Here is a 27,235-nt window from a genome sequence, read left to right as displayed (position 1 = left end):
TTTTTCTTAGTCAGAACTCTGACTTTGGCGCCTCCTAGTGGCTGGATTTGGCAGAAAGCAGCGCCAGAAATAAAGCCAAAGGTTTCACCATTTCCACCTATAAATAGACAGTTATACTGAGAGTCCATGTTTGCTTTTAATAGCAGAGAGAAATTATTTATTTTTATACCTTAATAGATTTAAACTTTTATGTGAAATGGCTGCAGAGTAAACTCTTCTTCTAATAATTGATAAAACATTCATACACAGCATGGTCAATAACTAATATCCTCTGTCCATGGAAACATCTCCCTGCTGTCTTACCTGCATGGTCTCTGTGTCCTCCTTGGCGTAGTGGGACTCTGTGGTTTTAGCAAAAGGAAAGACGTCCTCAGTGATCATGGTGACCCTGGTTGGGTTGGAGTCCTCATCATAGAACTGAGTGGGCTCAGGCTGATGCTCTGAAAAAGGGTTCAGACATTTAATCCTTAAACTTCACAGATAATTTTGGATGTTTGATCTGCTGCTGGGTGATCAAGACTAGTTGGAGTCCTACCAGGATGATGGGAGCCTCTCCTGTCATAGTGGTCGAATGCAGACGACTCTTCATAGACGTGTTTCTCCGTCTCTCCTGCATGGATAAACAGTTAAATTATGGATGTCAGATTCAAGATACTTGTTGAAAGAGAGAAAAAAGACATAAGTGCAGAATCATGACATTCATATACAACTTAAATTTGTTTATTTAAGGTTATAGATTCCTGAAATCATTTATGAACAGTTTTTTTTGTCTATCTGCAAAATCATATCACAAAACCTTGTATCCACCAGATCATAATTCACAATAAAGCATTTTCTTAGTTATCAATCCAACAAAGATAGTATATCTTTATATATTAATTCTAGTTTTTTTATTCACAATTTAGTTATTAAATTTTATTTTTTTAATGTATTTTATACTTATAAATGTCACAGTTTTCAAATTTATCTTTTTCTGATTGAGTTTTAACATTCTTATTTAGAAAGCATTTTAAAGATAACAAAAAGAAAAAGATAAAAAAAAATACGTATAATTTGAAAAAATTAAATATAAAAAAAACAGAAAACATTGAATCTAAGAAAATAGCAAAGTCTCTCAAAAGTTTTTATTAAACAATTTAAAGTTTAATTTCTGGATTAACCAACAAATTACAGCAGTAAATATAAGTGCCAAATTTCAAACCTAAGCCCTCAATTTGTGGCTGTTTTCAAAAAATTTCCAGGCCTTGAAAATAATTTTTTTTTATATTAAAACACTTTTGAGGATTTTTAAGACCCGAAACCTGTTGTTCTCTGCCTAATTTATTCAGAAACAGCTTTTAATTAACTTCAAAAATGTTTCTAAGCTCTTTCAGAAATTTAAATTATTTCTTTTGTCTTTTGATCGTGTTAGTTTGGTTTTAACAGCTGATTGTTGATGTAAAACAACAGACTGCAGCAGCAGGAGCTTCAACCTTTACTTCAACCTGAACATGGAGCCTTTCTGACCTGAGTGGTATCCCGAGTATTCCTCTTGGCACAGAGATGAGACGGCACACAGCACCAACACCAGAAGCCCTGAGAAAAGGGAAACCTGATGGAAACATAGATAGTTTCATAACTCCAAACTGCTTCGGAATTTTACTCTGGAATAGAAAGATATTTACTTTAGCAAATAGAATTTGGGTGAGATGTTTTAAAATGGAGAACATCCATACAGATCTCTCTAGAAATACTTGGAGCATACTGCTAATTGTTCCGCTCAAATGAGCAAGATCCAAACTTTAGAAAAACGTTATTTTGTGCCTTTCAAAGCAGCTTTGGTTGATACATTTTAAATGCTGGAGATCGGCCTGTTTTCCAGTGTGGTCCTGTTTCTCTGACCGTGACTAGCTGGATGTGCTCTCTTCGTCCTCTGGCATGGGAGCTGGCTCAGAGCTCGTCTGCCTGGCTGTGTGTTTCCTGGACGGGGCCGCCTTTTATAGCTGCTTTTTGTATATCTGCTTCTGTCTCCTTGAACCCCAGTCGGCCTCGGCAGATGGCCGTTCATACTAAGCCTGGTTCTGCTGGAGGTTTCTTCCTGTTAAAAGGGAGTTTTTCCTCTCCACTGTCGCTACAAGCATGCTTAGTGTGAGGGATTGTATTTGAGTCAATGAGTCAATGCAATCAACTGGTTTTCCTTAGATAGAAAACTTTGTATCAATTTGACTGGATGATCTGGTTGAACTGTAAAGTGCCTTGAGATGACATGTGTTGTGAATTTGGCGCTATATAAATAAACTGAATTGAATTGAAATCCTAAAAGTATGATGTGAAATGTGACAAACCTCTTTTATCAGGTTCATATTTGCATTGCTTTTCTTGTTATCAGCATCATTCTCCTCCATGCACAGTTATCTTATTTGTTTGTCAAACTAACAAAATGCTGCTTGTTTTATAAAGAAAGAAGATGGGAATGAGGGTTCTGGTAAAATCTAACTTAAAGTAGGTGAGAAACAGGAGAAACAGTTTTTCTGCAGGAAAATGTCCAAAGGAAAAAAAAAAAACTGTACATTCAGGAAAAGAGAAATCATAAAAATGGGAATGCAATGGGAATCAGGTCACTCAAACTGCAAGGAAAAACTCCATCTAAGCAAGTCTTACAATCTTAGATTTAGCCAAAAAGTCTTTTTGATTTTATTTTGACAATAAAATACTAATCAAGAGCAGATTCTGCTAGATTATTAATCTTCAAAATAAGTGCAATAATCTACCAGTGCATTTAAACAAGTGCAACCAGTAGCACTTTTTCAAATCAGGATATAAGTTATTAAAACACAAAGTCTTACCACTGAATATTATCCATCAGCAAGAAATATTTAGGATAAAAAGGAAATCCTTGTGCATGTTTTAGCACTGAGGTTCACTCAGTCTTGACACTTTCTGCCATAAAATGTGCATAAAATAGTCTACAGTTTCAGAAACGATACAAAGCCCACATCCGTATCTTCAGGTAACACAGAGTACATGTCAGACTTAATAATATTACTTTAGCGATAGTTTCAAGGTGTTGATTTATTGTATATCTCGCACCATGTCTTTCGGTTGTGCTGTTCTTTTTTTCATCTCGTTACAGGTGATGAAGCAGACTGAAAATGTTTTGTCATTGTCTCCTTTCTCTTCTTTCTTTCATATGCAATATGGCATTTGCCATACTGCTACACTTGTGAAAGTAAAATCTGTTGAGCTCTTTTTGGCATCAAGACAATTATTCTTATTGCCACCTTGCCAGACAGGACACTGTAAAAAAATAAAAAATAAAAAAAAGAAACAATACAATGCGACTATAAAGAAATAAAAATAAAAATAAGCCTGTCATTATGCTATCAAAACCTGAGATGGAAAAGCAAATGGAAAACTAGCAAACTCTAATTCAGTATTTTTTATATCAAACAATTAAACCTTCTTTTATAAGATTTCTATTGTAATTAGTTACCTTTTATTGCATTTATGGACAGCCTGACAATGTATTGCAATCAGGGGATAAATTGACTGTAAACAACCTTAATGAGACGATTAAAAAGGTTCAAGACAATAATACAAATAAGAACTTTTATTTTGTTAGATGATTCTCAAATATTAAACCTAGCTTCATTTAATTATTTTTTTTACTTAAACAGTATAGAATTTATCTTTTTCACTATCCAGAGGTGTTATAAATCTTTTATCCCTTATGATTTTCTTCTCTCAGACAAAGTTTTGTGATATTTTCCTCGTCTTTCATCAGATGAACATCCTGTATCACATTTACAGCAAGGAAGCACAGAGCATCCAAAAGGGGCCATCAAATCCCTTCAGATTAACTATGGTTGGATGCAAAATACTTTCTATTTGTATCATAAACACACACAAACATCTCATATGGTTTCCATACCTCTTCAGATCAGTGTGGAGGTTTTTGTTCATAAATTAGCAGAAGACCTTTTTACTCATATTCATGTTTGAGGCTAACTTCAGGTAAAAAAAGAAAAATTTTATTCATTTCTTTCATTATTTTCAGCTCTTTTTTATTTTATTCAATGTAACTGGTGTGACTGTTTTGCTAAAGGTGCTGAAGTGCATGACAGCAGATGGACGGACCCTGGTTTTAACCCGTACGTGCGACTCAGGCTGTGCTCGGTGTGAGAACTAAACACACTGAGGCTTCTTTGTCAGGTTGCTGCACTGCTGAGCTTTTCTCAGACTCATCAGACATTCCTGAAGCCTCCATCTGAGCCTGAACATAAACCTGCACTATAACCACACAAGCAGCTGATAGACCAGAACATGGAGTCAATAACCAGATGATTAGTGAGGATGAAACCTCAAACACAACTTCCTGGTTTAAATCGCTTTTCTAACTTAAATGAAGGGAAACTGAGGTGGAAAAATCTAAAAAAATTTTGATTTTAAGGGAGATGATGTAAATGCATGTATAAATCAAATCAAAGCTGTGTTATTACTATGATACAAAAAGGAAAATGGAAAAAAGGATCATTTAAATATAAATAATGACATGCTTTTAACAGCCCCTTTTAATTAAAATTCTGCGCATCCAGAGTGAAGCGATTTTACACTGAGCAGAAGGACCTCTGGGACGCCAAGGTGAGAAACGTCCCCACCAGAGGAAACTGTTTTATTCATCCAGTGTTTAAATCATGAAAAAGTAATAATACTCTGATATATGTGGCAGTTTAAAGATGTTGTTACCGAACACAAAAAAACTGTGAAAAAAGAAACAGCAAAGTGACTTTCAGTAAATAAAGTAAAATAAACATCTATAAGAGCCAAATACAGAAGATTACATGCTTTCTACTTAAAAAAAAGGCAATATAAATCCAACATAAAAAAGGAAAATGAGGACCTTTCATCAAAGCTATGATTTAGCAAGAGGTTCACACTAAATCAGCGAGTTATTTGATTTAAAGGGCCTTGCTAGCCTTTTCCCCTGCAGTGTTTCTGCTTCTGGCTGAAGTTCTGCATTAATTTTTTACTCAATGATTGACTAATTAAAGAAATATGTCTAAAATTAACAGTTAGTTCATTAAACACATCCTCTGTCTCCACTGTCCGACTCCATTTTCCAAGAAAGTTTCATTATTATTGATCAATATAAAGTTAAACCAATGTGCACTTCATACATTATTTATTATCTAAATGGCCAAAAATATTTAATCTAAAATTAGAGCCTAAAGTAACCTTTCCTCTCACCTTATCCCTGGATGATCCCATGGTGCTGAGAAGACCGTCTCCTCAAACCCGTTTGGATCCTGATCAGGATATTAGGAAAGCCCGGCAGACTGTTGGCCTTCACAGCATTATCACTGCGTCGGTTTGCCTCCTCCTGTCTCCTCTGGATCCGCCGGGCTCCCAGGCTCCTCTCAGTCTTCTACCTCTGCTTCCCAACAGGGTGAGAAATACCTGATCCACGAACCGGCTTCAGCAGAGGAAGACTATGGATTAGTGATAACCATTAAGAACTGCATGTTCTACCACAAACTAAAGTCTCTGAATGGTTGCAATAAGCTGGACTTCCTAAGATGGATCATTGTTTTGTCAACTGGAAGAAGAAAATTCACTTAATTTGACTGCATTTTCATTCAATTTAATTAACTCTGAATATATGATTGAATTATATTGGAACGAAAAGCATAGATTTACAATAAGACTTAACTGGATACCTCATGATTAAAAATAAAGACTACGGTATTAGTAAAATGCCTGGAAATTAAATCTGAAGTCAAATTTAACCAAGCTATGAGAGGTGACATTTAAAGATTTTTGGAACCAGAAGCCAACATCTGAAGTAAATTTATGCAATTATAAACAATAAAATATAAGGATAATTAAAAATTTCAGGAGATCTGATGATTATTGAAATAACAGGTGGGAGTTTTCTTCCAATTAAAATAAAAATTAGAGATTTAGTGTCAATTGGCTGGAAATAAATCAAAAGTTGTAAATTTCTTAGAGGCAGCCAGAAGTTAATAATTTCATTCAGAATTAAATATGTATATTTTTTAAATTCTTGTATTTTCAAAACATACTTATAACAGTAACAGAAACTCAGTAGCCTGTTAAATTTATCCAAGTGAACCAATTTCCTTCATCCTGTCTTTTCTTTGATGACAATAATGATTTGTGGCATGTTTATGGTGAACAGATGTCTAGAAATGTAAACAATTTACATGAAAACATGATTTAAAATCTTAAAAAGAGAGAATAGAATAGGTGTTTGAACAAATCTTTATTACCTTTAAACAGGTAAAAAACAAAGAGTTGACCAATAAACAGGAGCATGTTTTAACTGGATGAGCTTTCTGACTTCCTATGCTACAGATCCGGCGTTCTCACTTGTCCCTCTCCTTATCTTCCTTCTTCTTTTTCTTTCTGTTATGATGGCGGCCGTCGGGGGAGCGGGAATCCCTAGGAAGAGCAATTATTGTATTACCCAAGAGAACTTTTAAAGAAGATGAAGTATAGTTGTTTTGAAGCAGAGTTGTCATAGCAGAAATAATTGTCAGTGTACCGAGTTGGGGTTTCTTACCTTTCTTTTCTTTTCTTTTTCTTCCGCTCCCTGTTGTCCCTTCGCTCTCGGCTTCGCTCACGGTCTCGCTCACGTCCTGGCTCTCGGCTTCGCTCACGGTCTCGCTCGCGTCCTTGCTCTCTGCTTCGCTCACGGTCTCGTTCATGGCTCCTTTCGCAGCTGCGATGGCGCTTGCTGTGGGAGTGATGGGACTCTGCGGATTTTGATCGTCCTCTCTCCAGCCAGCGCCTTCAAACATAAAATAACATTCTGTCTTTCCTACAGTGGTTCTCTAATTAATCAAACAAACTAATAAACTGTTTTTTTTTTTGTTTACCCTTGAGGGGATTGATCAGATCTGGATAACTGCTTCTCATCCTCGTCCTCTTTCCACTGTCTGGCGAGTTCCTCTGAATGAACACTGATCACCTCTCTGATGACCTGCAGGGTGATCACAAAGATATAACTTTGATTTTTCCACTTTGTTTTGAACAAATGATGAAGTTACAGAGGATTTTTGCACAGGCTGATCAATATCAAAATTAAAAATCTAATCTATAATTGAGAAAGTTTTGATTGGAATCCAGTGACTGGTTTAGGAAGAGGATTTCTTAGGTTTTTATACATTTTGGAAGTGGCCTGAAAGGGAAATTAAATAATCAATTAATAACATGTTTCAATCCAAAGGGAAAAAAAACATGAAAAACCTATAATAAGGGGAGGTTAGGATGAAATTTAAACTCATATGGTTGAAATAAAAAGGTAAAAAGGCCAGCATTAGCCAGCTCACACACATGCAACGAATAATGATGCATTCTTTTGATTGTACTGCTAATTTATTACTGATTAAATTCCAAATAATATGAACAGTGGTCCAGTGGGTAGCAGATGCAGCAAGAAGGTTCCATGTGCGATTTCCAGGCCCAGGGTCTTTCTGTACGGAGTTTGCATGTTCTCTCTGAGCATGCATGGATTCTCTCTGGGTATTCCGACTTCCTCCCACAGTCCAGAAACATGACTGTTAGTTAATTTGCTTCTTTAAATACTCCTTAGGAGCATGAATGGTGGTTTGTCCTGTTCGTCTCTGTGTTGTCCTGCGATAGAGTGGCGACCTGTCTAGGGTGTACCCCGCCTGTCACCCGTAGACAGCTGGAGATAGGCACCCCAGCAGGGATAGGCGTGATGGAAAATGGATGGATAAATTGCAAATTATTGCAAAGTCATTGACTCAATGGTGCCATATAAATGAACTGAAATGTTTATAGTGGCTTTTTTAAACTAAAAGACCCTATAGTCGAACCAGCATTTGACTATCAAAGCTGTCATTACAAACATGCATGTTAGGAAGAAAAAGGTTGAAGGAGCAAATTCATGCTTCTATGAAGTGATTGTTTTAAAACATAGGAAGCAGGTTGCATTCAAATAACAAATAGGAAAGAAAAATAAATCAGCCCAACAGTGTAACTGAAGGGTTTACCTCAGTGTAGGACTTCTTAGTGATGTGAACGTTCTTGGCTCTATAAGACTGGCGTCGCCTCTTATAGTCCCTCATCTCCGCCATCAACTCCAGGTGACTCTTTGGTTCATTCTGTCCTTCATCTGCACAAAAACACACAACCATCAATAAGATCCCTTTAAAAACAAACAAAAAAGGCACAATAAGGTGAATCTTTAAGTATATATAAACTCAAAAGAGACTACTTTAAAGTGACATAAATGCAGGGACATCTGGTTCAGTTTTTAAAGCAAAACCGATAAAAAAAAAATCTTTGTTAAAATGTTGGTTTATATTCCTTAGATTAAAATAAAGCCATGAAAAGTGTGACTGTCACCTTTTTGAAGTTTTGAAACCAAATCTACGTAGAGATCGTCGTTGGATGCCGCAGCCTCATTCTGCTGTCCGAGTACGCCGACCACGTGATCGTAAAGAGCCAAGCGGTCCGCGACAGTGAGGTCACAGACCGCTCGCTTGTGGTTCTGAGGCACGTCGACAGGCTGGCCAGAGTACTGACCTGATGAAGGACCAGAGAGCTTTTACACACAAGAATACAACCTGTACATCTGCCTGCTATCTCACTGGTTACTGCTGGTCACAGATTAATGAGGGATTCCCCAACAAAACAAACAGGATCAAAGTATAGTACAGGATCAAAATGTACTGCAAATCCTTTGCAGAGCCGAGCTCCTGTGGCTCAAAACATACAAAAAAAAACTTTAATGTTTCAGCATTTATGATGAGTCACTTTTTGCATAAACCTGCTTCAGCTGAGTCAGTATTAACACAACAGATAAACAATTAGGAGCTAACGTGGAATAAATGACTGGGAGGTCCAATATTCTACATTTCCTGGAACCACTGCTATCATCCAGAGTTTGAAAACTTAAAGAAACTTAAGGACCGAACCTCGAAATTTTAACTATTTTTCACCTTTTTGTCAGACTCACGTTTTCAAAGTCCCAAAGCCTTTTTAAAAATAAGTCACCATGCAGTTAATTAACACCTGAGTAGGTTAAAGAAGTGGTTCCATAAATGGAGGTGCGCCCCCTAGTGGGGGATGCTGCATAACTGCAGGGGGCATGAATTGAAAAAATTACCAATTTTTAGAGGCAATTTAAAAAGAAACTATTAATAGGAATATTAAACTGCAACACAGAGAAACAGAGATTTAAACACAAAGTAATTACACTATAAAAGTGGTATTTTCACAATTTTAAAGAGATTGTAGTTCACTTTGTTGCAATAGGATTTCCTGTAGTTGACTTTTCATTGTTCAACAGTTAGAAAGTCGTCTTAAGGGGCTGAAAACATTCTTTTAAACCAAAAGTTTAGGAACCAGTGGAATAACTAGAGGACTGATAGATGACAGAAAGGAAAAAATCAAATATTGTTTTATATATAATGTTTTCTTTTTGAGTTTTTATTTAACTGTGGAAAATAATTACATTTCTATACTTCCCCTAATTGCACAAAAAAACAGAAGAGACTTGGAGTTTTTTCCCCCACAAATGACAAAATATGTTAAGTTTTTAAAAAGCATGATAATAAAACACGTAACTTCCAAGCTATTACAGGTGCTGGTCATAAAATTAGAATATCATGAAAAAGTAGATTGATTTCAGTAATTCCATTTAAAAAGTGAAACTTGTATATTATATTCATACATTACATACAAACTCATATATTTCAGATGTTTATTTTGTTTAATTTTGATGATTACAAATGACAACAAATGAAAATCTCAAATTCATCATATCAGAAAATTAGAATATTACTGAAGACCAATAAAAACAAAGGATTTATAGAAATGTTGGCCAACTGAAAAGTATGAACATGAAAAGTATGAGCATGTACAGCACTCAGTATTTAGTTGGGCCTCCTTTGGCCTGTATTACTGCAGCAATGCGGCGTGGCATGGAGTCGATCAGTCTGTGGCACTGCTCAGGTGTTATGATAGCCCAGGTTGCTCTAATAGTGGCTTTTAGCTCTTCTGAATTGTTGGGTCTGGTGTATTGCATCTTCTTCTTCACAATACCCCATAGATTTTCTATGGGGTTAAGGTCAGGAGAGTTTGCTGGCCAATTAAGAACAGGGATACCATGGTCCTTCAACCAGGTACTGGTAGCTTTGGCACTGTGTGCAGGTGCCAAGTCCTGTTGGAAAATGAAATCTGCATCTCCAAAAAGTTGGTCAGCTGCAGGAAGCATGAAGTGCTCTAAAACTTCCTGGTATGTGGCTGCGTTGACCCTGGACCTCAGAAAACACAATGGACCAACACCAGCAGATGACATGGCACCCCAAACCATCACTGACTGTGGAAACTTTACACTGGACTTCAAGCAACGTGGATGAAGTGCCTCTCTTCTTTTCCTCCAGACTCTGGGACCTTGATTTCCAAAGGAAATGCAAAATTTACTTTCATCAGAGAACATGACTTTGGACCACTCACCAGCAGTCCAGTCCTGTTTCTCTTTAGCCCAGGCAAGACGCTTCTGACGCTGTCTGTGGTTCAAGAGTGGCTTGACACAAGGAATGCGACAGCAGAAACCCATGTCTTTCATACGTCTGTGTGTGGTGGTTCTTGAAGCACTCACTCCAGCTGCAGTCCACTCTTTGTGAATCTCCCCCACATTTTTGAATGGGTTTTGTTTCACAATCCTCTCCAGGGTGCGGTTATCTCTCTTGCTTGTACACTTTTTTCGACCACATCTTTTCCTTCCCTTCGCCTCTCTATTAATGTGCTTGGACACTGAGCTCTGTGAACAGCCAGCCTCTTTCGCGATGACCTTTTGTGTCTTGCCCTCCTTGTGCAAGGTGTCGATGGTCGTCTTTTGGACAACTGTCAAGTCAGCAGTCTTCCCCATGATTGTGTAGCCTATAGAACTAGACTGAAAGACCATTTAAAGGCTTTTGCAGGTGGTTTGAGTTAATTAGCTGATTAGAGTGTGGCACCAGGGGCCATCAATTTTGAACCTTTTCACAATATTCTAATTTTCTGATATGATGAATTTGAGATTTTCATTTGTTGTCATTTGTAATCATCAAAATTAAACAAAATAAACATCTGAAATATATGAGTTTGTATGTAATGTATGAATATAATATACAAGTTTCACTTTTTAAATGGAATTACTGAAATCAATCTACTTTTTCATGATATTCTAATTTTATGACCAGCACCTGTAATGCATTTTTGATAAAAAGATATAAATGGGATTTGGACATATAGATGTGTACTTTTTGTAAAAATAATGAAGAAAAGCGTATTCATCTTTTTTGGGATTGTACGGAGAGATCACGCAATACTTTTGCGAGATCTTGCAAAAGTATTGCAGGATCTCGCAAAAGTTTATTTTTTTTGCGAGATCCCGCAATACTTTTGCGAGATCTCGCAAAACTATTGCGGGATCTCGCAAAAGTTTATTTTTTGCAAGATCCCGCAATACTTTTGCAAGATCCCGCAATACTTTTGCAGGATCTCGCAATACTTTTGCAAGATCTCGCAAAACTATTGCGGGATCTCGCAAAAGTTTTTTTTTTGCAAGATCCCGCAATACTTTTGCAGGATTTCGCAATACTTTTGCGAGATCTCTCAAAAGTATTGTGGGATCTCGCAAAAGTTTATTTTTTGCTAGATCTCGCAAAAGTTTATTTTTTGCTAGATCTCGCAAAAGTTTATTTTTTCCCTCCATTTACCTTTAGGGGCTCCGTAGGATTGTAATTATACAAAAATATTTTGGAGAGATATGTCACTTTTTTTAATCAAAGAAATCTCAATATTACTTTAACAGATAAGGATGTTTTGTTTGGGATGGAGAAATGTGAACATGTCAAAACAGAATTCTTATATGTTGTCAAATTTTTTTATTATTTATGGTAAATATCATATACACACCTCCAAATATTTGCAACAAAAACCTAATTTCCAGATTTTATTATCCTCTATTAATATCTATATAGAATCCTTAGAATTTAGTTCAAATGCTAAAGCCATTAAAATCATAACTGCTCTTAAAGATTTGAACCATTAAGCAGATTTGATTTTGACATTGTAAAACTGCTCTGTTTTATAAAGCCCTTTGATGTTGTATCTGTTTGTAATTAATAATGTTCTATAGTGTTCTTGTACGTTCTTTATTGCAATAAAAAAACAAACTTCCAAGCTAACTAAAAGAAAAACAGAAAGTTCTAAAAACTAATTTCTGGTTCTTTTAGTTTTATTCTGCTGGGAAAATTCTATTAAAATATTTTTTATAAGAACCCATAAAACCTCTAATGCTGGTATTTGTTATTATAGTATATAAGTTAGTACCTTATATCATTTATAGCCACTATTAAAATTACTTTTTTAAGTCTGGTGATTTGACCAAAGTGCTTTCCACTATACTCATTCATTCATTCACCCATTCACGCACTGATGGTGATTTGACCACCAGCGGTAGGCGATGTGGGTGAAGTGCTATGCCCGAGGACAAAACATCACTGAAAACTGGAGCTTGAACTGACAACCCTTCAATTTCTGGGAAAACTCCTACATCCAATGCCGCTGTTGCTTCAAGAGCCATCAAGAGCTATTTTAGAGGGTCCAGAAAGCAGCATGCCGTCCTGGAGCTGCAGGTATCAGAACCCTGTTCTAAAAACTCTGTTGTGACCTGAGAGAACTGACAATGACTCCTGGATAGGTGTCCAAACTGAGCCAAAGCCCTGTTACCTCTGACTTAAGTCTGTTTAAAGATTTGGTGAAGATGTTTGCAAGTTTAAAAGACAGCAGAAAATGAAATTAAGACATAAGTGACATCTAGTGGGCAGTTTGTTTATTGGCTGTAATATCAGATCCAGCACAAAAAGCAAGCTTGATTTAGTAATTAAAGGTGAGACTATACCTCGCCAGAAGACTCCCTCCATCTTCATAAGTGGGGCTGCAGATCTAGCCTGTAGTATAACCTGGTGTTGGGTGGATTTGTCTGCAAAACGGGAAAAAAAACAACATACAAACTTAACAGCAGAGCATTGATGCCTTAACATATAATTATTGTACCTTTATATCATTTAGGTTGTCTTTTCATGTTTCATATATATACTTTGTTATATATATATAAACATTTAAATGACATAAAACTACAATTCAGAGGTAAAAAACAATGTAAAGGGGCTGCATATTAACAGAACTTTAGAAAAATATAGAATTAGCTGACAGAAAAAAATGACACTTTTAAACAAAGTATATATTCAAAATGACCTTACCCATCAAAAAACTTTTAACGTTGCTGTTTTCATAGCACACAGATGGGTCGTACAGCTCTTTCTGCAGAACAGCGATAAGAGATGTCAGTTTAACAGCATCAATAATTGAGGAAGCGTGGTTTACATATGGATCACATTTAATAGGCGTTAAAACTATAAGCCTGGGTTCTGGGCTCGAATTAAAAAAACATCCCCTTAAATCGAAACAAATTGTATCACACATGTTAATAATTGTTTAACTGTGTAGAGAGCTGACAGGTGATCAGTGGCGTCAAAAGTTCACACATTTGTTACTTAAGTAGAAGTATAGATACAGCAGTTTAAAAACACTCTGGTAAAAGTTGAAGTATCAACTTGACCTCTTTACTCAAGTAAAAGTGAAAAAGTATGTGCTCCAAAAACTACTTAAAGTGTAAAAGTATAAAGTAACCTTTAAAAAAAAAAACAGCCAGATGCCACAATATAAATTGAAAGCCTAATATTTCAACAAAATTTCTTTGAGATAGTGCCAAGGATGAGGGAGGTCTTGTTGGTCTCCGTCTCCCGATACGTTCTCGCCTGTGTGCGACCTTTGACAGTTCATCATCTTTTTCTGAATCCCACATTGTAGCATGGCATAGACAATTCACCTTTGCAGTTTATAGAACTCCTACTTGCTTCTGATGATTTCCTTTAGCTAACCAATGAGTGTTTGCGTTATATGACTCATCCAATTACACTAGTTTTCACTAGATGTGGATGGAGCCAATGATCTGCATTGGATGGCGCACATGACGTGAATATTTATAAACATTAAACCGAAGCCAAGAGTAACGAGTAACGTTTGTTTTGAAAATACACTATATTGCCAAAAGTATTTGCTCACCCATCCAAATTATTGGAATCAGGTGTTCCAATCACTTCCATGGCCACAGGTGTATAAATTCAAGCACCTAGGCATGCAGACTGTTTTTACAAACATTTGTGAAAGAATGGGTCGCTCTCAGGAGCTCAGTGAATTCCAGCGTGGAACTGTGATAGGATGCCACCTGTGCAACAAATCCAGTCGTGAAATTTCCTCGCTCCTAAATATTCCACAGTCAACTGTCAGCTGTATTATAAGAAAATGGAAGTGTTTGGGAACGACAGCAACTCAGCCACGTAAACTGACGGAGCGGGGTCAGCGGATGCTGACGCGCATAGTGCGAAGAGGTCGCCAACTTTCTGCAGAGTCAATCACTACAGACCTCCAAACTTCATGTGGCCTTCAGATTAGCTCAAGAACAGTGCGCAGAGAGCTTCATGGAATGGGTTTCCATGGTCGAGCAGCTGCATCCAAGCCATACATCACCAAGTGCAATGCAAAGCGTCGGATGCGGTGGTGTAAAGCACGCCGCCACTGGACTCTAGAGCAGTGGAGACGCGTTCTCTGGAGTGACGAATCGCGCTTCTCCATCTGGCAATCTGATGGACGGGTCTGGGTTTGGCGGTTGCCAGGAGAACGGTACTTGTCTGACTGCATTGTGCCAAGTGTAAAGTTTGTTGGAGGGGGGATTATGGTGTGGGGTTGTTTTTCAGGAGCTGGGCTTGGCCCCTTAGTTCCAGTGAAAGGAACTCTGAATGCTTCAGCATCCCAAGACATTTTGGACAATTCCATGCTCCCAACTTTGTGGGAACAGTTTGGAGCTGGCCCCTTCCTCTTCCAACATGACTGTGCACCAGTGCACAAAGCAAGGTCCATAAAGACATGGATGACAGAGTCTGGTGTGGATGAACTTGACTGGCCTGCACAGAGTCCTGACCTCAACCCGATAGAACACCTTTGGGATGAATTAGAGCGGAGACTGAGAGCCAGGCCTTCTCGTCCAACATCAGTGTGCAACCTCACAAATGCGCTTCTGGAAGAATGGTCAAAAATTCCCATAAACACACTCCTAAACCTTGTGGACAGCCTTCCCAGAAGAGTTGAAGCTGTTCTAGCTGCAAAGGGTGGACCGACGTCATATTGAACCCTATGGATTAGGAACGGGATGTCACTTAAGCTCATATGTGAGTCAAGGCAGGTGAGCAAATACTTTTGGCAATATAGTGTATAAGGAATAGAAAGTACAAATACCGAAAAAATGTACTTCAGTACAGTAACGAAGAATTTGTACTTTGAGTTAACTAAAAGAGTATAAGCAAACAAATCCACACACATACAGGTGCTGGTCATAAAATTAGAATATCATGAAAAAGTAGATTGATTTCAGTAATTCCATTTAAAAAGTGAAACTTGTATATTATATTCATACATTACATACAAACTCATATATTTCAGATGTTTATTTTGTTTAATTTTGATGATTACAAATGACAACAAATGAAAATCTCAAATTCATCATATCAGAAAATTAGAATATTGTGAAAAGGTTCAAAATTGATGGCCCCTGGTGCCACACTCTAATCAGCTAATTAACTCAAACCACCTGCAAAAGCCTTTAAATGGTCTTTCAGTCTAGTTCTATAGGCTACACAATCATGGGGAAGACTGCTGACTTGACAGTTGTCCAAAAGACGACCATCGACACCTTGCACAAGGAGGGCAAGACACAAAAGGTCATCGCTAAAGAGGCTGGCTGTTCACAGAGCTCAGTGTCCAAGCACATTAATAGAGAGGCGAAGGGAAGGAAAAGATGTGGTCGAAAAAAGTGTACAAGCAAGAGAGATAACCGCACCCTGGAGAGGATTGTGAAACAAAACCCATTCAAAAATGTGGGGGAGATTCACAAAGAGTGGACTGCAGCTGGAGTGAGTGCTTCAAGAACCACCACACACAGACGTATGAAAGACATGGGTTTCTGCTGTCGCATTCCTTGTGTCAAGCCACTCTTGAACCACAGACAGCGTCAGAAGCGTCTTGCCTGGGCTAAAGAGAAACAGGACTGGACTGCTGGTGAGTGGTCCAAAGTCATGTTCTCTGATGAAAGTAAATTTTGCATTTCCTTTGGAAATCAAGGTCCCAGAGTCTGGAGGAAAAGAAGAGAGGCACTTCATCCACGTTGCTTGAAGTCCAGTGTAAAGTTTCCACAGTCAGTGATGGTTTGGGGTGCCATGTCATCTGCTGGTGTTGGTCCATTGTGTTTTCTGAGGTCCAGGGTCAACTCAGCCACATACCAGGAAGTTTTAGAGCACTTCATGCTTCCTGCAGCTGACCAACTTTTTGGAGATGCAGATTTCATTTTCCAACAGGACTTGGCACCTGCACACAGTGCCAAAGCTACCAGTACCTGGTTGAAGGACCATGGTATCCCTGTTCTTAATTGGCCAGCAAACTCTCCTGACCTTAACCCCATAGAAAATCTATGGGGTATTGTGAAGAAGAAGATGCAATACACCAGACCCAACAATTCAGAAGAGCTAAAAGCCACTATTAGAGCAACCTGGGCTATCATAACACCTGAGCAGTGCCACAGACTGATCGACTCCATGCCACGCCGCATTGCTGCAGTAATACAGGCCAAAGGAGGCCCAACTAAATACTGAGTGCTGTACATGCTCATACTTTTCATGTTCATAATTTTCAGTTGGCCAACATTTCTATAAATCCTTTGTTTTTATTGGTCTTCAGTAATATTCTAATTTTCTGATATGATGAATTTGAGATTTTCATTTGTTGTCATTTGTAATCATCAAAATTAAACAAAATAAACATCTGAAATATATGAGTTTGTATGTAATGTATGAATATAATATACAAGTTTCACTTTTTAAATGGAATTACTGAAATCAATCTACTTTTTCATGATATTCTAATTTTATGACCAGCACCTGTATATACATATATATTTTTTTTTCACTTCACATGACTAAATCTGTTTTTGTTGAAATTCAGCTGCTACCTGTTCCTCAGCAGGATAACCCATTTTGCTGAGCCTGCAGGAGGCTTTGTGTTTTTCCATGGTTCTGACGGGGACTCTGTGGTTTGGGTCATAGGGACACTGCTCCATCGGCTCCTGATAAAACATAAAAATCAAAAACAAGGAAAATTGAAACAGTATAACAAAGATACCAATCAATCGCTGGCTGTACTTTATGTAAATTTGGCTACATATAGCATGTTAAAAACAATAATAAAAAACTTGCACTAGAGAGTTGCTGTATCAAGACAAAATACAAATAAATCTTGCAAAATATAACAAGGAGCTGAAATGGCTGGTGTAACATACTGTATACTGCAGAATTCAACTGTAAACAATAGCAAACACATCACTCATATAATGTAAATGGAAGTGATGTAATGAGATGAGCCGAGGCTTCGAGGCGTGTGTCCAGTAACGGGGGGGGGGTTGGGGGGGGCGTTCCCTGAAGTGCGTGTCGAGGCATGATTCATTTAGAGGGTCCAAAATTGATGACGTCCGAAGCCTCGCTACAGTGATACCACATGAGCGCTTCTTTTGCTCCTCATTATAGCAAATTACCATTTCTCAATTCCTTCACTGATTCCACTTCCCCAATTTTCTTATTTATGTCTCTGGAGATAAAAATGGGGCTCAAATGACTCTTTTTATCTTCAGCACTGAATCTAAATATTATTTTTATCTCTTCCCTGACACGCTTCCTTTGCACAACTCTTCATCTGAATTGCTTTTTTTTAATTCCCGTTTATTTCCTTGATTCTCAAACTGCGCATAGTGATGTTTAATGAGGCATCTTGAAGCCAAACTGTATTGATGCTGCGTTGATACTGTCTAACAGAATACTGACCCCTGCTGGACCTTTTGGCCAGGACTCCCTTGAAAAAGAGGTTTTTAATCTCAATGGGATTTTTTCCTGGTTAAATAAAGTCACTACAGGCAGCTTATTGGACAGACTAAGCTGAATTGATTTGATGACCTAGTACAATGATATAATTTAAGTTATTGTTGGTTATATTGTATTAATTCATATCTGTGTTTAAATTGAAAATATCTTTGATCATTTTTGATGCAGCCAATAAATAATGTATATCATAACGTGAAAATTTGGGGGAAAATGTGAATGATGATACTTGTGTAGGCTACTAGGATTTTATATCATATTTTTAAAATAAAAATACAGTAAAAACAGTAAACAGGCATGATTCGTTTAGAGGGTCCAAAATTGATGACGTCCGAAGCCTCGCTACAGCGATACCACATGAGCGCTTCAGGAAGTGGTCCAGAAAGCGCAAGGATTCAGTGCAGATGTGGGAGTTTGTAGGATAGTTGCTGTCAGTTGGATAGAGTTTGGATAGATTCTAAGAAAAAATTGGTTGTTTTTTCCAACAAATCTAGTTGCTTAAAACTATTTTGGTTAGATTATAGAATGTAATGATTAAATTCTGAGCAAGCTGTTGGACACAGTTGTAACTTTAGTGTTATGAAGTATTTCCCTCATCATCGTCACCTGTAAGACACCGACTTCCACTCCTGACGTTGATGGTTCAAGACTCACTTTTGAAAGTTGCGATTATACTTAATTATTTTGGCTAATGTGACTAATTTTTATTGGTTTGCCCTAGTAGAAATATAGATTGGGTAAAAACGCTGCCAAATTAAATTGGTCGGTTTAGCCAAAAGATTGGTTGAACACATAACTTCCAACCCGATTAAAACCAAAAACCGTGGAAAAACTATTATGTATAATAAAAATGACTAACATCTTTCATTTTGCTCATCATTGCCCAATTTGCACAAACACATTCACTGTCTGCTTGAGCTTATTTCACCAAAATAGCAGAAAAACTGTGTATGTAAAATGAAAAAAACTTACAAAAGACTATTATACACACCATTCATTAACAATTTCAAAGGAACTTAAAATGGAGAAGAAAAAAAAGAAAAACTATTGCAAAATAATCAGATTTTGTTACTAACTGTAGTTCTGCACTCCACCAGTAGGTGGTGATATGTTCACATGGAGCCTCATTAACTCTGGGAATCATTGGAGCAATTTCGCCAAACGGTTCAATAATGTCTCATGAGGCCTCATCTCACTATCTCTTTCCAACTATTATTTTCTTTTTGAAAGGTTCTAGGTTTAGAACTCAAATTATTGATTAGCAAACAGAAGCTAAACAGATATCTAACAAGATTTACCTTATTGAATTCATCGTCGTACTCCTGTGACCATCCGAGCGTCTCAAATATTTCATTTAACTGTTTTTTGCACTTTTCGGTAAACTCTGTCAGCTCCTTCAGACGGTCCAGGCGATCCTGGACAGTTTCTGGAGGAATAGAGGCGGACATTGGTGTATTCTAGTACCAAACTAAACTAAAATCTGCTTAAAAACGCGACTACTGCACCAGAGAAAGCGCTTCCGCGCGATATGATGACGCATACGGAAGTGACATAAGTACTAGCAATGCATGCTGGTAGTTGAATTTTTTTATTTCATTTTTTATTTATATAACAAACACTATACAAAGACTCGTCGAGGACCAGCTCTACCGTATTTAAAAATAAACACATAAATAAATAAATGCTCAATAAATAAATAAGCATACAATTAATAGCTCCCAAATATACAATAAACAAATAAATATAGGTAAAAATTTTATTACACAGTGAGACATAAATGTATATATCTCTTTTAATTAGCTTCTTTATGTAATTACCTTTGTAATAATTACCCTTTTTATTTTCCGTTATAATCTTATATAATCTTGTGTCTTTCCTGTCTTGCTGTCTTATCTCCACTTTCTATATTTAGTAGACTTGCTACTTTCACTTACTACAAAGTTGTCCTTCTTTCACTGAAAGAACATCTCCAGGTTTAAAGGACTTCTCAGCAGGACCTTGAAAAACTAATTTATGCATTGTTCCACTTTAGTAGAATTGATCCCTGCAGCTATGGCACAGGTCTGCCTGGATCAAACGGCTGCAGCTGATCCAGAACCCTGCTACCTGCGTCCTCACTAGAACTAAGAAAGTTGAGAACATCAGCCCAGTTCTAAAGTCCTTCCATTGGCTCTCTGTGTCTCAGATAATAGACTAAAATACTCCTGTTAGTCTATAATTCACTAAGTGGCTTAGTAACAGAGTACATTACAAAAAATGCTTTCATCAGATCAACTACTCAGACCTTCCGGGTCTACTGGCTCTAATCTACTCTACAGAACCAGAACCAAAAGCAGCTTAAAGTTCTTACAATCTGGAATAAACTTCAAGAAAACTATATAAGCACTGAAACCCCAAATTAATAAAAATCGAGATTTAAAACAAATTTGTTCAGTTTGGCCTCTGATTGTGATATGTAAACATAAGTTAAGTTTTTTGGTCTCACTTTTCCTTTATTTTCTTATCAAAAATTTAATGCTTATTAATTATGTATTCCCCTTCATCCCAATGTAATCTGACTCTATCTGTCTTTTTCATGCACAGCACTTTGAATTGCTAGTTGCTACTAAATGTGCTTTGTGAATAAACTTGGCTTGCATTGCATTTGCTAAATAATAAATATTTTTTTTTTACCCCTGAAATGTGAGATATGCATAGTTTTGGGCAAGAAAACAAACAAACATACAAAAAAAAAAAAACTGTCAATGTGGTCCTTGTGGTGTACTTGTCAAATATTTTGTTTTTGGAGGGTTTTGGTTGTGGTGTGGCATTCTCTATAAAAAGATCTCTAAACAAATGGAAACACCACATAGAGCTTTAGAAAAAAACGGATGTGTCTAAATCCATTAGCAACTTTGACCATGTGCTAATTTATGCATCTCTACAGATCTGTGAATAATTTATTTGTTTTATTTCACAAGAACTCTCAATTTCTAAAACACCGTAAATAAGCCTTTATGTTGCAGGACATTTTTTTTTCTCCCATAATGATGTTATTCACTTATTCCCTCCAGCTTTTCAAACACATTGCAGAGCATGTTAGGACAGGCCACAGTTTCATTACATTGCTCTCTTTCAAGTTAGGTTGCGGTTAAGTATAGAAAAAAAATTGTTTAAGCTCTTCAGTAAGTCAATCTACGGAGGATTAGGGCCACTGAAAAAAAAAAGTTAACTGATTTTTAAATTTTCTTTCAGTTTAGTATGGAAAAAAAAGTCAGAATTCTGAGATTTAAGTCAGAATTCTGACTTTTTTCCCATACTAAACTGAAAAAAAAGTAAAAAATCTGTTAACTTTTTTTTTTTCAGTGGCCCTAATCCTCTTCCGTATCAATCAGATGTTTTCCTTTCATACAAGAAAAAAAAAACATATATATTTTTTTTCATTTTTGAGAAGTTCACTAAAGATAAAAAAAAAAAAAAAAACGGGTCCCACGAATGCTTATAAAAAAGAAAAAAACAATTATCCATGATAGATTTATTTAAATAATAAAACCAAAGCATTTAAGTTATAACAAAGGAAAAACTGAGAACATCTGAAGACATTTATCTTAGAGTAAAACACAAATAAAGCTACTCAGGTCTTTATGGCGGCTACAGCTGTTTGCTTTGCTTGTATTCCACATCCAGGACGTCATCAGCATAAACATCTTCGGTCCTTTTTAAAACAGGAAACAAACAAGAGAAAAATTTATTTAGGGTGATGTTATTATCTATCTTAAGACGAATGTAAAAAACAGAGGAACATAGGAGAAAAAATCTTTAAAGATGTTTTGTTCTTACATTAATTCTACAGTGTCTTCCACAGCAACTTCCTCCACCACCTGCACTTCAACCACCACGTTTGGTCTCACTGCAAACAGATATTTGTTATAAAAGTCAGAGTTATTACACCCTATTAACTATCCACTGCATCATATTTAGGTTGGAGTATTCCTGATTTGCTTGTGATTAATAATTTATCTTGGTTGGCTGCGATTGACTATATATAGTAAGTCCAGAAATATTAGTCACTACATTAAAGATGCATGTTGCTCCTCCAAAACAATCCACTTCTCCTTCTTTTAACCTTTATTATCATTTAATTATTAAAAAACAACACAAAATATAAAAAAAAAAAAAACTTTCCGTCGGTTTAGGGTTAATGAAAATTCTAATTAATCTAATACCTTCTAAAAGAATAAACAATTTAAGAGACTTTTTTAAACAGGACAATTATGTAAAATCCTACAGATGGTAAATAATATCAAGAGCTTTTTGTGCAAAACCAAATTTGTGAGTTTTTTTATTTAGTAAATCCTAGTATAAACTGTCCTTTTTTTTCCTTTTAAATAAAATTATAACTGAACATTTTTAAGATGCCAGATAACAGAGACTAGATTAATGAGCTACAGTCATTGTTTCCTGCCCTGACTTCTCTAAAGTCTATACCTTTTATTTATCGTATTCCTACCAAAACACCTGGGGACCGTTTGGACGAGCTGTTCAGGTAAATATAAAGCATCAGGATTCTACTTACCAACATAGTAGTTGGGTGGAGATCCTGACCAGCAAGGGTTCAACCCTTCTTGCTCTCTTTGGCCATAAACTCCACCACATGCATTGGTTTCTACCACTTGTCCACCACAACAACAGCCAACCCATTGCTGCAAAACCTCCACATGCTCTGCTCCTCTTACTAGATCCCCTGGAAAGTAATCATGTCCAGGCAGGTTTGGGGTGGTGGGAGTCTCTGAGGGGACTTGATTTCCAAAAGTGAACCACAGAGCATGGTCAGTTTGATGAGTAATGTCACGACAACCTGTAGAAAAAGGTGATAAGCAGGGTTAATTTAGCATTTGGAACAGTTACCGTTATGTGCATGCTTGGAGGATGAAGGAGGATTTCTCCTGCAGACATATGTCTGATCCATCTGTTTCCTGAAGAGACCTGCTGGGTTTGGATGCCAGTAAATCTGAAGCCCTGCAGGTACAACACAGAGTATGTACGCTCACACTGCATGCAGTGTTTAGGTGGTAAAAAACAACACTATATAAGCAGAGTCAAATAGCAAAAAGGATTGAGTAACACTGAATTGCTTTATTCTGTTTGTGTAAATTTTAAAGGATGTTATCACTCATGAAAGGATGCATACGGGGAATATTTAATTAATAATGCCTTTATAAGGCATAAGTAAGTTTTAAGTGAATTTGTATTAACAGAAAGTCACTGATATACATACGTAGCAATGGAAGATGCAAATACACAAACATAACAATAAACTAATCATAAAAACTGAACAATACTGCATAAAAAGTGACACCATTTCCTTGAGGACTTCTTTCAGATTTTCTCCTTTTATTTGAATGATTTTTCAGGCACTTTGAATAAAATTTCTTTATGATCTTGATTACCAGTAAGCTTAGATTTACCCCTGGTGTGATGGCACGCAGCTACAAACACTTCTTCATCTCCGCCCTCATCGTCATCTTGCTGGTTCAGAGCACATGAAGTAATTCCAAGTCTGCCCGGATTATAAGGACTGACACAAATCTGAGGTCCAGGTGGCTGAATCCAACATTCAGGAGAAAGTTTATACATCCTGCTGGAAAATGTGTCTTACCGTAGTTACAATGACACTTTCCTTCTTTCCAGAAAGCTTCTTCTGCAAAAAACGAAGCATCTGACTGGATTTGGCATATCGGACACAAAAAGGAGTGACCACGTGCATTTCATCATAGAAAACAAGCTGATTGGTTTGTTTTCACTGTCGATGATGTAACGCTTGTAATTAAAGGATCATTCCTGCGCTTTACCGTTTCAATTCAGAAGAATTCAGTTCAGTTTGCTTTTGTCATATCTGTTTCAACTAACCTATAACTAAAAACACAAACATATTGTGTTGTGATGACCCAATACATATTACAGTTTCACTCAAAAGTTAAGAAACCAATTTTTAACCATTCTGCTTCATTATATCTCTATGCTCCCACTCTGCAGAATCTGTTTGTTCAATTTCTAATGTTATGCTCTCATTGCTTTTTCTCATAGTAGCTTTGCCTCGTTTCTTCCTGTTTGGCTGTGACTCCATCCTGGAGAGAAATATCAGCTGTGCTGCTGCCATCAACACCTTTGTTTATAGATGTTGGAGATCGGCCTGTTTTCCAGTGTGGTCCTTTTTCTCTGACTGTGACTGGCTGGATGTGCTCTCCTCATCCTCTGACATGGGAGTTGGCTCGGAGCTCGTCTGCCTGGCTGTGTGTTTATTGGACAGGGCCGCCTTTTACAGCTGCTTTTTGTGTCTCTGCTTCTGTCTCCTTGAACCCCAGTCGGCCTCAGCAGATGGCCGCTCACACTGAGCCTGGTTCTGCTGGAGGTTTCTTCCTGTTAAAAGGGAGTTTTTCCTCTCCACTGTCGCTACAAGCATGCTTAGTGCAATTGATTGCATTCGAGTCAATTAGTCGATGCAATCAACTGATTTTTCTTAGATAGAAATCTTTGAATCAATTTGACTGGATGATCAAATTGAATTAAATTGAATTAAAGGTTTCTCTCATCGTCATAAACTTTGGATCCGTTTTGGATTTTTATTGATTGAAGAAATTAGACTATTTAGCCTCCATGACAAGATGTAAGTTTGGAGGAGTTGATGAGCCTTCGAGTATCACTGTGTTCATTTGTATTAATGTTAGTGGCATCATGCTGTGGGGCTGTTTGCACTCACTGGCTCATTTCCACAATACAAATGACATGAAAGAGTCTACATGCCTGCTAGATTCTGTGAGGAGTTAAACTTTTAACACAGCCAGGAATTTAGCCTCTGTCATGCTCTGATTATTCTTTTAAAAGATTTCCAACTTCTTCCTCCAGACCGTGATCCACCTTCTAGCTTTACTCATAATATCATAAACTGAAAAGCTTTGCTGCTTATACTATAGTATATGCTATATATTGTACTAAACATTTGTCTAAAATTTGGACGTTCTATTTTTTTTCTTCTCGTACAGGTTATGTCCTTTGTTTGCATAATACAAATCTATTTTACTTGGAGGAATAAACTATATATAAATGACCACTACTGCCACAGTGATGGATTGAGCTGCGTCCCAGTCCAACAGCTGGAGCTCAAAACCTCACTACCCTTGGTTGGTCCAACCATGAAAACATCAAACAGGGGTTCTTAGGAAGGTCTGAAATTAAAACTAACATCTATGGCTGAAAACCAACTTTAACTTTTCCAGTTCTTCCAAAACAGAATATGTAAATAAATGGACCATCATTGTAGTTTTAATCCTGGAATGAAAAAGATCAGTAATTTAAAAAAAGTTTGTTTTAGCTCATTAAAAGCTACCATTTGACCATTTGAATGCTAATTAATAAATAATAAGAATCAGAAATAAAAGCAGGTTTACAGGTGTATTGTTTTAATATGTAGACTAATTATTTGTTATAGAACAACAATTTTGGTTTAATGTTATGCACCATATAGCCTACATTGTTAACAATGCTAGTTTAAGTTCGTAACAGTAAGAAAATTTTAAATTCTGAGTTTAATCCTTGAATAGTTCAGAAAAACCAAACAAACACTGCACGTTTCTGATGGATAAAGAACAGAATAATGACTAATAAATAAAAGAAAAGTCTTAATGTTTCAAATCTATATCAAACAAGCACATTAGAACAATGTAAAGAGTGTGAAATTCTTCTTTATTTAAAGGCGTTGATTCGGAGTGACACAAACTCTTTTTTTTAATACTTTTTATTTATGGTATTTTTTGTAAAGTGCACATCATAATAAATACAATACAATCTATACAGTAAAATAGTCTGTTTAAACTGTGTTGTTGGTTCTGTCATTCATGTAAACGGACCCTTCGACCCACTTTCTTTCTCCAATTTCTTTTTGCAGCCTTAAGAAATAGGTCATCTGCTCAAATGGATGTAAATGTTTTATTATGCCAACAAATGTGCCCACTGTAGGTGCATCTTTCTGAAGCCAATATTTGGTAATTGCCCTTTTCCCTGCTGCCATCATAATTTTTTAGAGATACACATCATCTTTGTCTAATTCCTCTGGAAAATGACCTAAATACAGAAAAAAAAGAAATGTCACATCCACACTATAATCCAACGCCGTATCTATAACTTCTCTCACCTCCTTCTAGTAAGTCTGGGTGGAGGGGCGCAACCAAAATATATGGGAATGGTCCACCATGTTTTCTCCACATTCTCTCCAGCATCCCAGCTAGGGGTGTGGGAAATAATTGTTTTGGTAATATATCGTGATATTCGGCTGCCCGATATAATATCGATCTTTCACTTCTTAGTATCGATTAAAAAAAAAAAACAATGGTTACATAAAACATTGATGGGAAAATGGGCTACCTCTGCACCACCACTCTGGCAGAAAGCGCTGTGAAACCCTTTAACTGTGCATGCAGCACCAAATCTGTATTTGAGGCAGTCACAGTGGAAGAAAACCCCAAACAACATGGATAATAATAATATCTAATCAATATTTTCTGATGAAAATATACAGCACTTGCTGTTTTATCTCATCATTTGATTTTGATAGCTGGGGAAAATATGGCAATATATAGTGATACTGCAATATCGTGATAATATCGTATCGTGACCCAAGTATCGCGACATGTATCGAATCGCAACACTCATGCCAATACTCACCTCTAATCCCAGCTGAGTGTCTGTTTGTTTGCTCTTTTGCTTAGGGGCACCATATAGCCTACATTGTTAAAAAGGCTATTTTAAGTTCTTAAAATCTGAGTTTAATCCTTGAATAGTTCAAAACTCCAAACGCTGCATGTTTCTGATGGACACAGAACAGAATGATGACTAATGATTAAAAGGAAAATGCATTTTTTAAATATATATTTTTGCAAACATGTAAAACAGAACAATATAAAGAGGGTGAAATTCTTCTTTATTTAAAGGCGTTGGTGCGGAGCCACAGAAAATCTTGAACAGAGCAATAGCTTTCTTATCTGTTTTGCCCTTTGCGTAAAACTCCAGTAAATCTGTTCAAAGCTCAAAGATCATTAGATCCTTTTAGTCTTCTCCAGGAAATGAGTGTTCCTGAATCCAATGAAGCCCTCCTCTCCTTCCCCTAGAAATTTACTCCAGATGTTACATATATAGGG

General features: G+C 36.8%; 2 protein-coding genes and 1 long non-coding RNA gene across 3 annotated transcripts in view; all 3 read right to left on the bottom strand.

Annotated features, from left to right (window-relative positions):
* The window catches only part of zgc:113232 (uncharacterized protein LOC541546 homolog), a 36,506-nt gene extending 31,081 nt beyond the window's left edge, over positions 1 to 5,425 (bottom strand). The window contains exons 1-4 of the mRNA XM_038292412.1: positions 5,227 to 5,425; positions 1,507 to 1,591; positions 536 to 610; positions 304 to 440 (exon numbers count right to left, since the gene is read on the bottom strand). Of these exons, the coding sequence (XP_038148340.1) occupies positions 304 to 440; positions 536 to 610; positions 1,507 to 1,591; positions 5,227 to 5,247 (318 nt within the window). The 5' untranslated portion in view covers positions 5,248 to 5,425. The remainder of the gene's footprint in view (positions 1 to 303; positions 441 to 535; positions 611 to 1,506; positions 1,592 to 5,226) is intronic.
* Positions 5,426 to 6,267: 842 nt separating this feature from the next.
* snrnp48 (small nuclear ribonucleoprotein 48 (U11/U12)) lies at positions 6,268 to 19,597 on the bottom strand. Its single transcript, XM_038292385.1, has 9 exons — positions 19,361 to 19,597; positions 17,144 to 17,257; positions 13,284 to 13,344; positions 12,923 to 13,003; positions 8,374 to 8,553; positions 8,019 to 8,140; positions 6,879 to 6,982; positions 6,563 to 6,790; positions 6,268 to 6,441 (listed from the first exon to the last, which is right to left on the bottom strand). Exons 1-9 carry the CDS (start codon positions 19,508 to 19,510, stop codon positions 6,366 to 6,368), a joined length of 1,116 nt encoding a protein of 371 aa, XP_038148313.1. The 5' UTR covers positions 19,511 to 19,597; the 3' UTR covers positions 6,268 to 6,365.
* A 1,966-nt stretch (positions 19,598 to 21,563) lies between these two features.
* On the bottom strand, positions 21,564 to 22,027 carry LOC119788197. The gene is made up of 2 exons (XR_005281432.1): positions 21,882 to 22,027; positions 21,564 to 21,756 (listed from the first exon to the last, which is right to left on the bottom strand). It is a non-coding gene; the product is annotated as an uncharacterized LOC119788197 (long non-coding RNA).
* Between the last annotated feature and the right edge of the window lie 5,208 nt (positions 22,028 to 27,235).

This window comes from Cyprinodon tularosa, unplaced genomic scaffold, assembly GCF_016077235.1.
Source record: "Cyprinodon tularosa strain WSP-4 unplaced genomic scaffold, ASM1607723v1 ctg311, whole genome shotgun sequence".
Classification (NCBI taxonomy): domain Eukaryota; kingdom Metazoa; phylum Chordata; class Actinopteri; order Cyprinodontiformes; family Cyprinodontidae; genus Cyprinodon; species Cyprinodon tularosa.
Note: the sequence above shows the minus strand (reverse complement) of the source record. Positions and strands in the feature narration are given on the sequence as shown.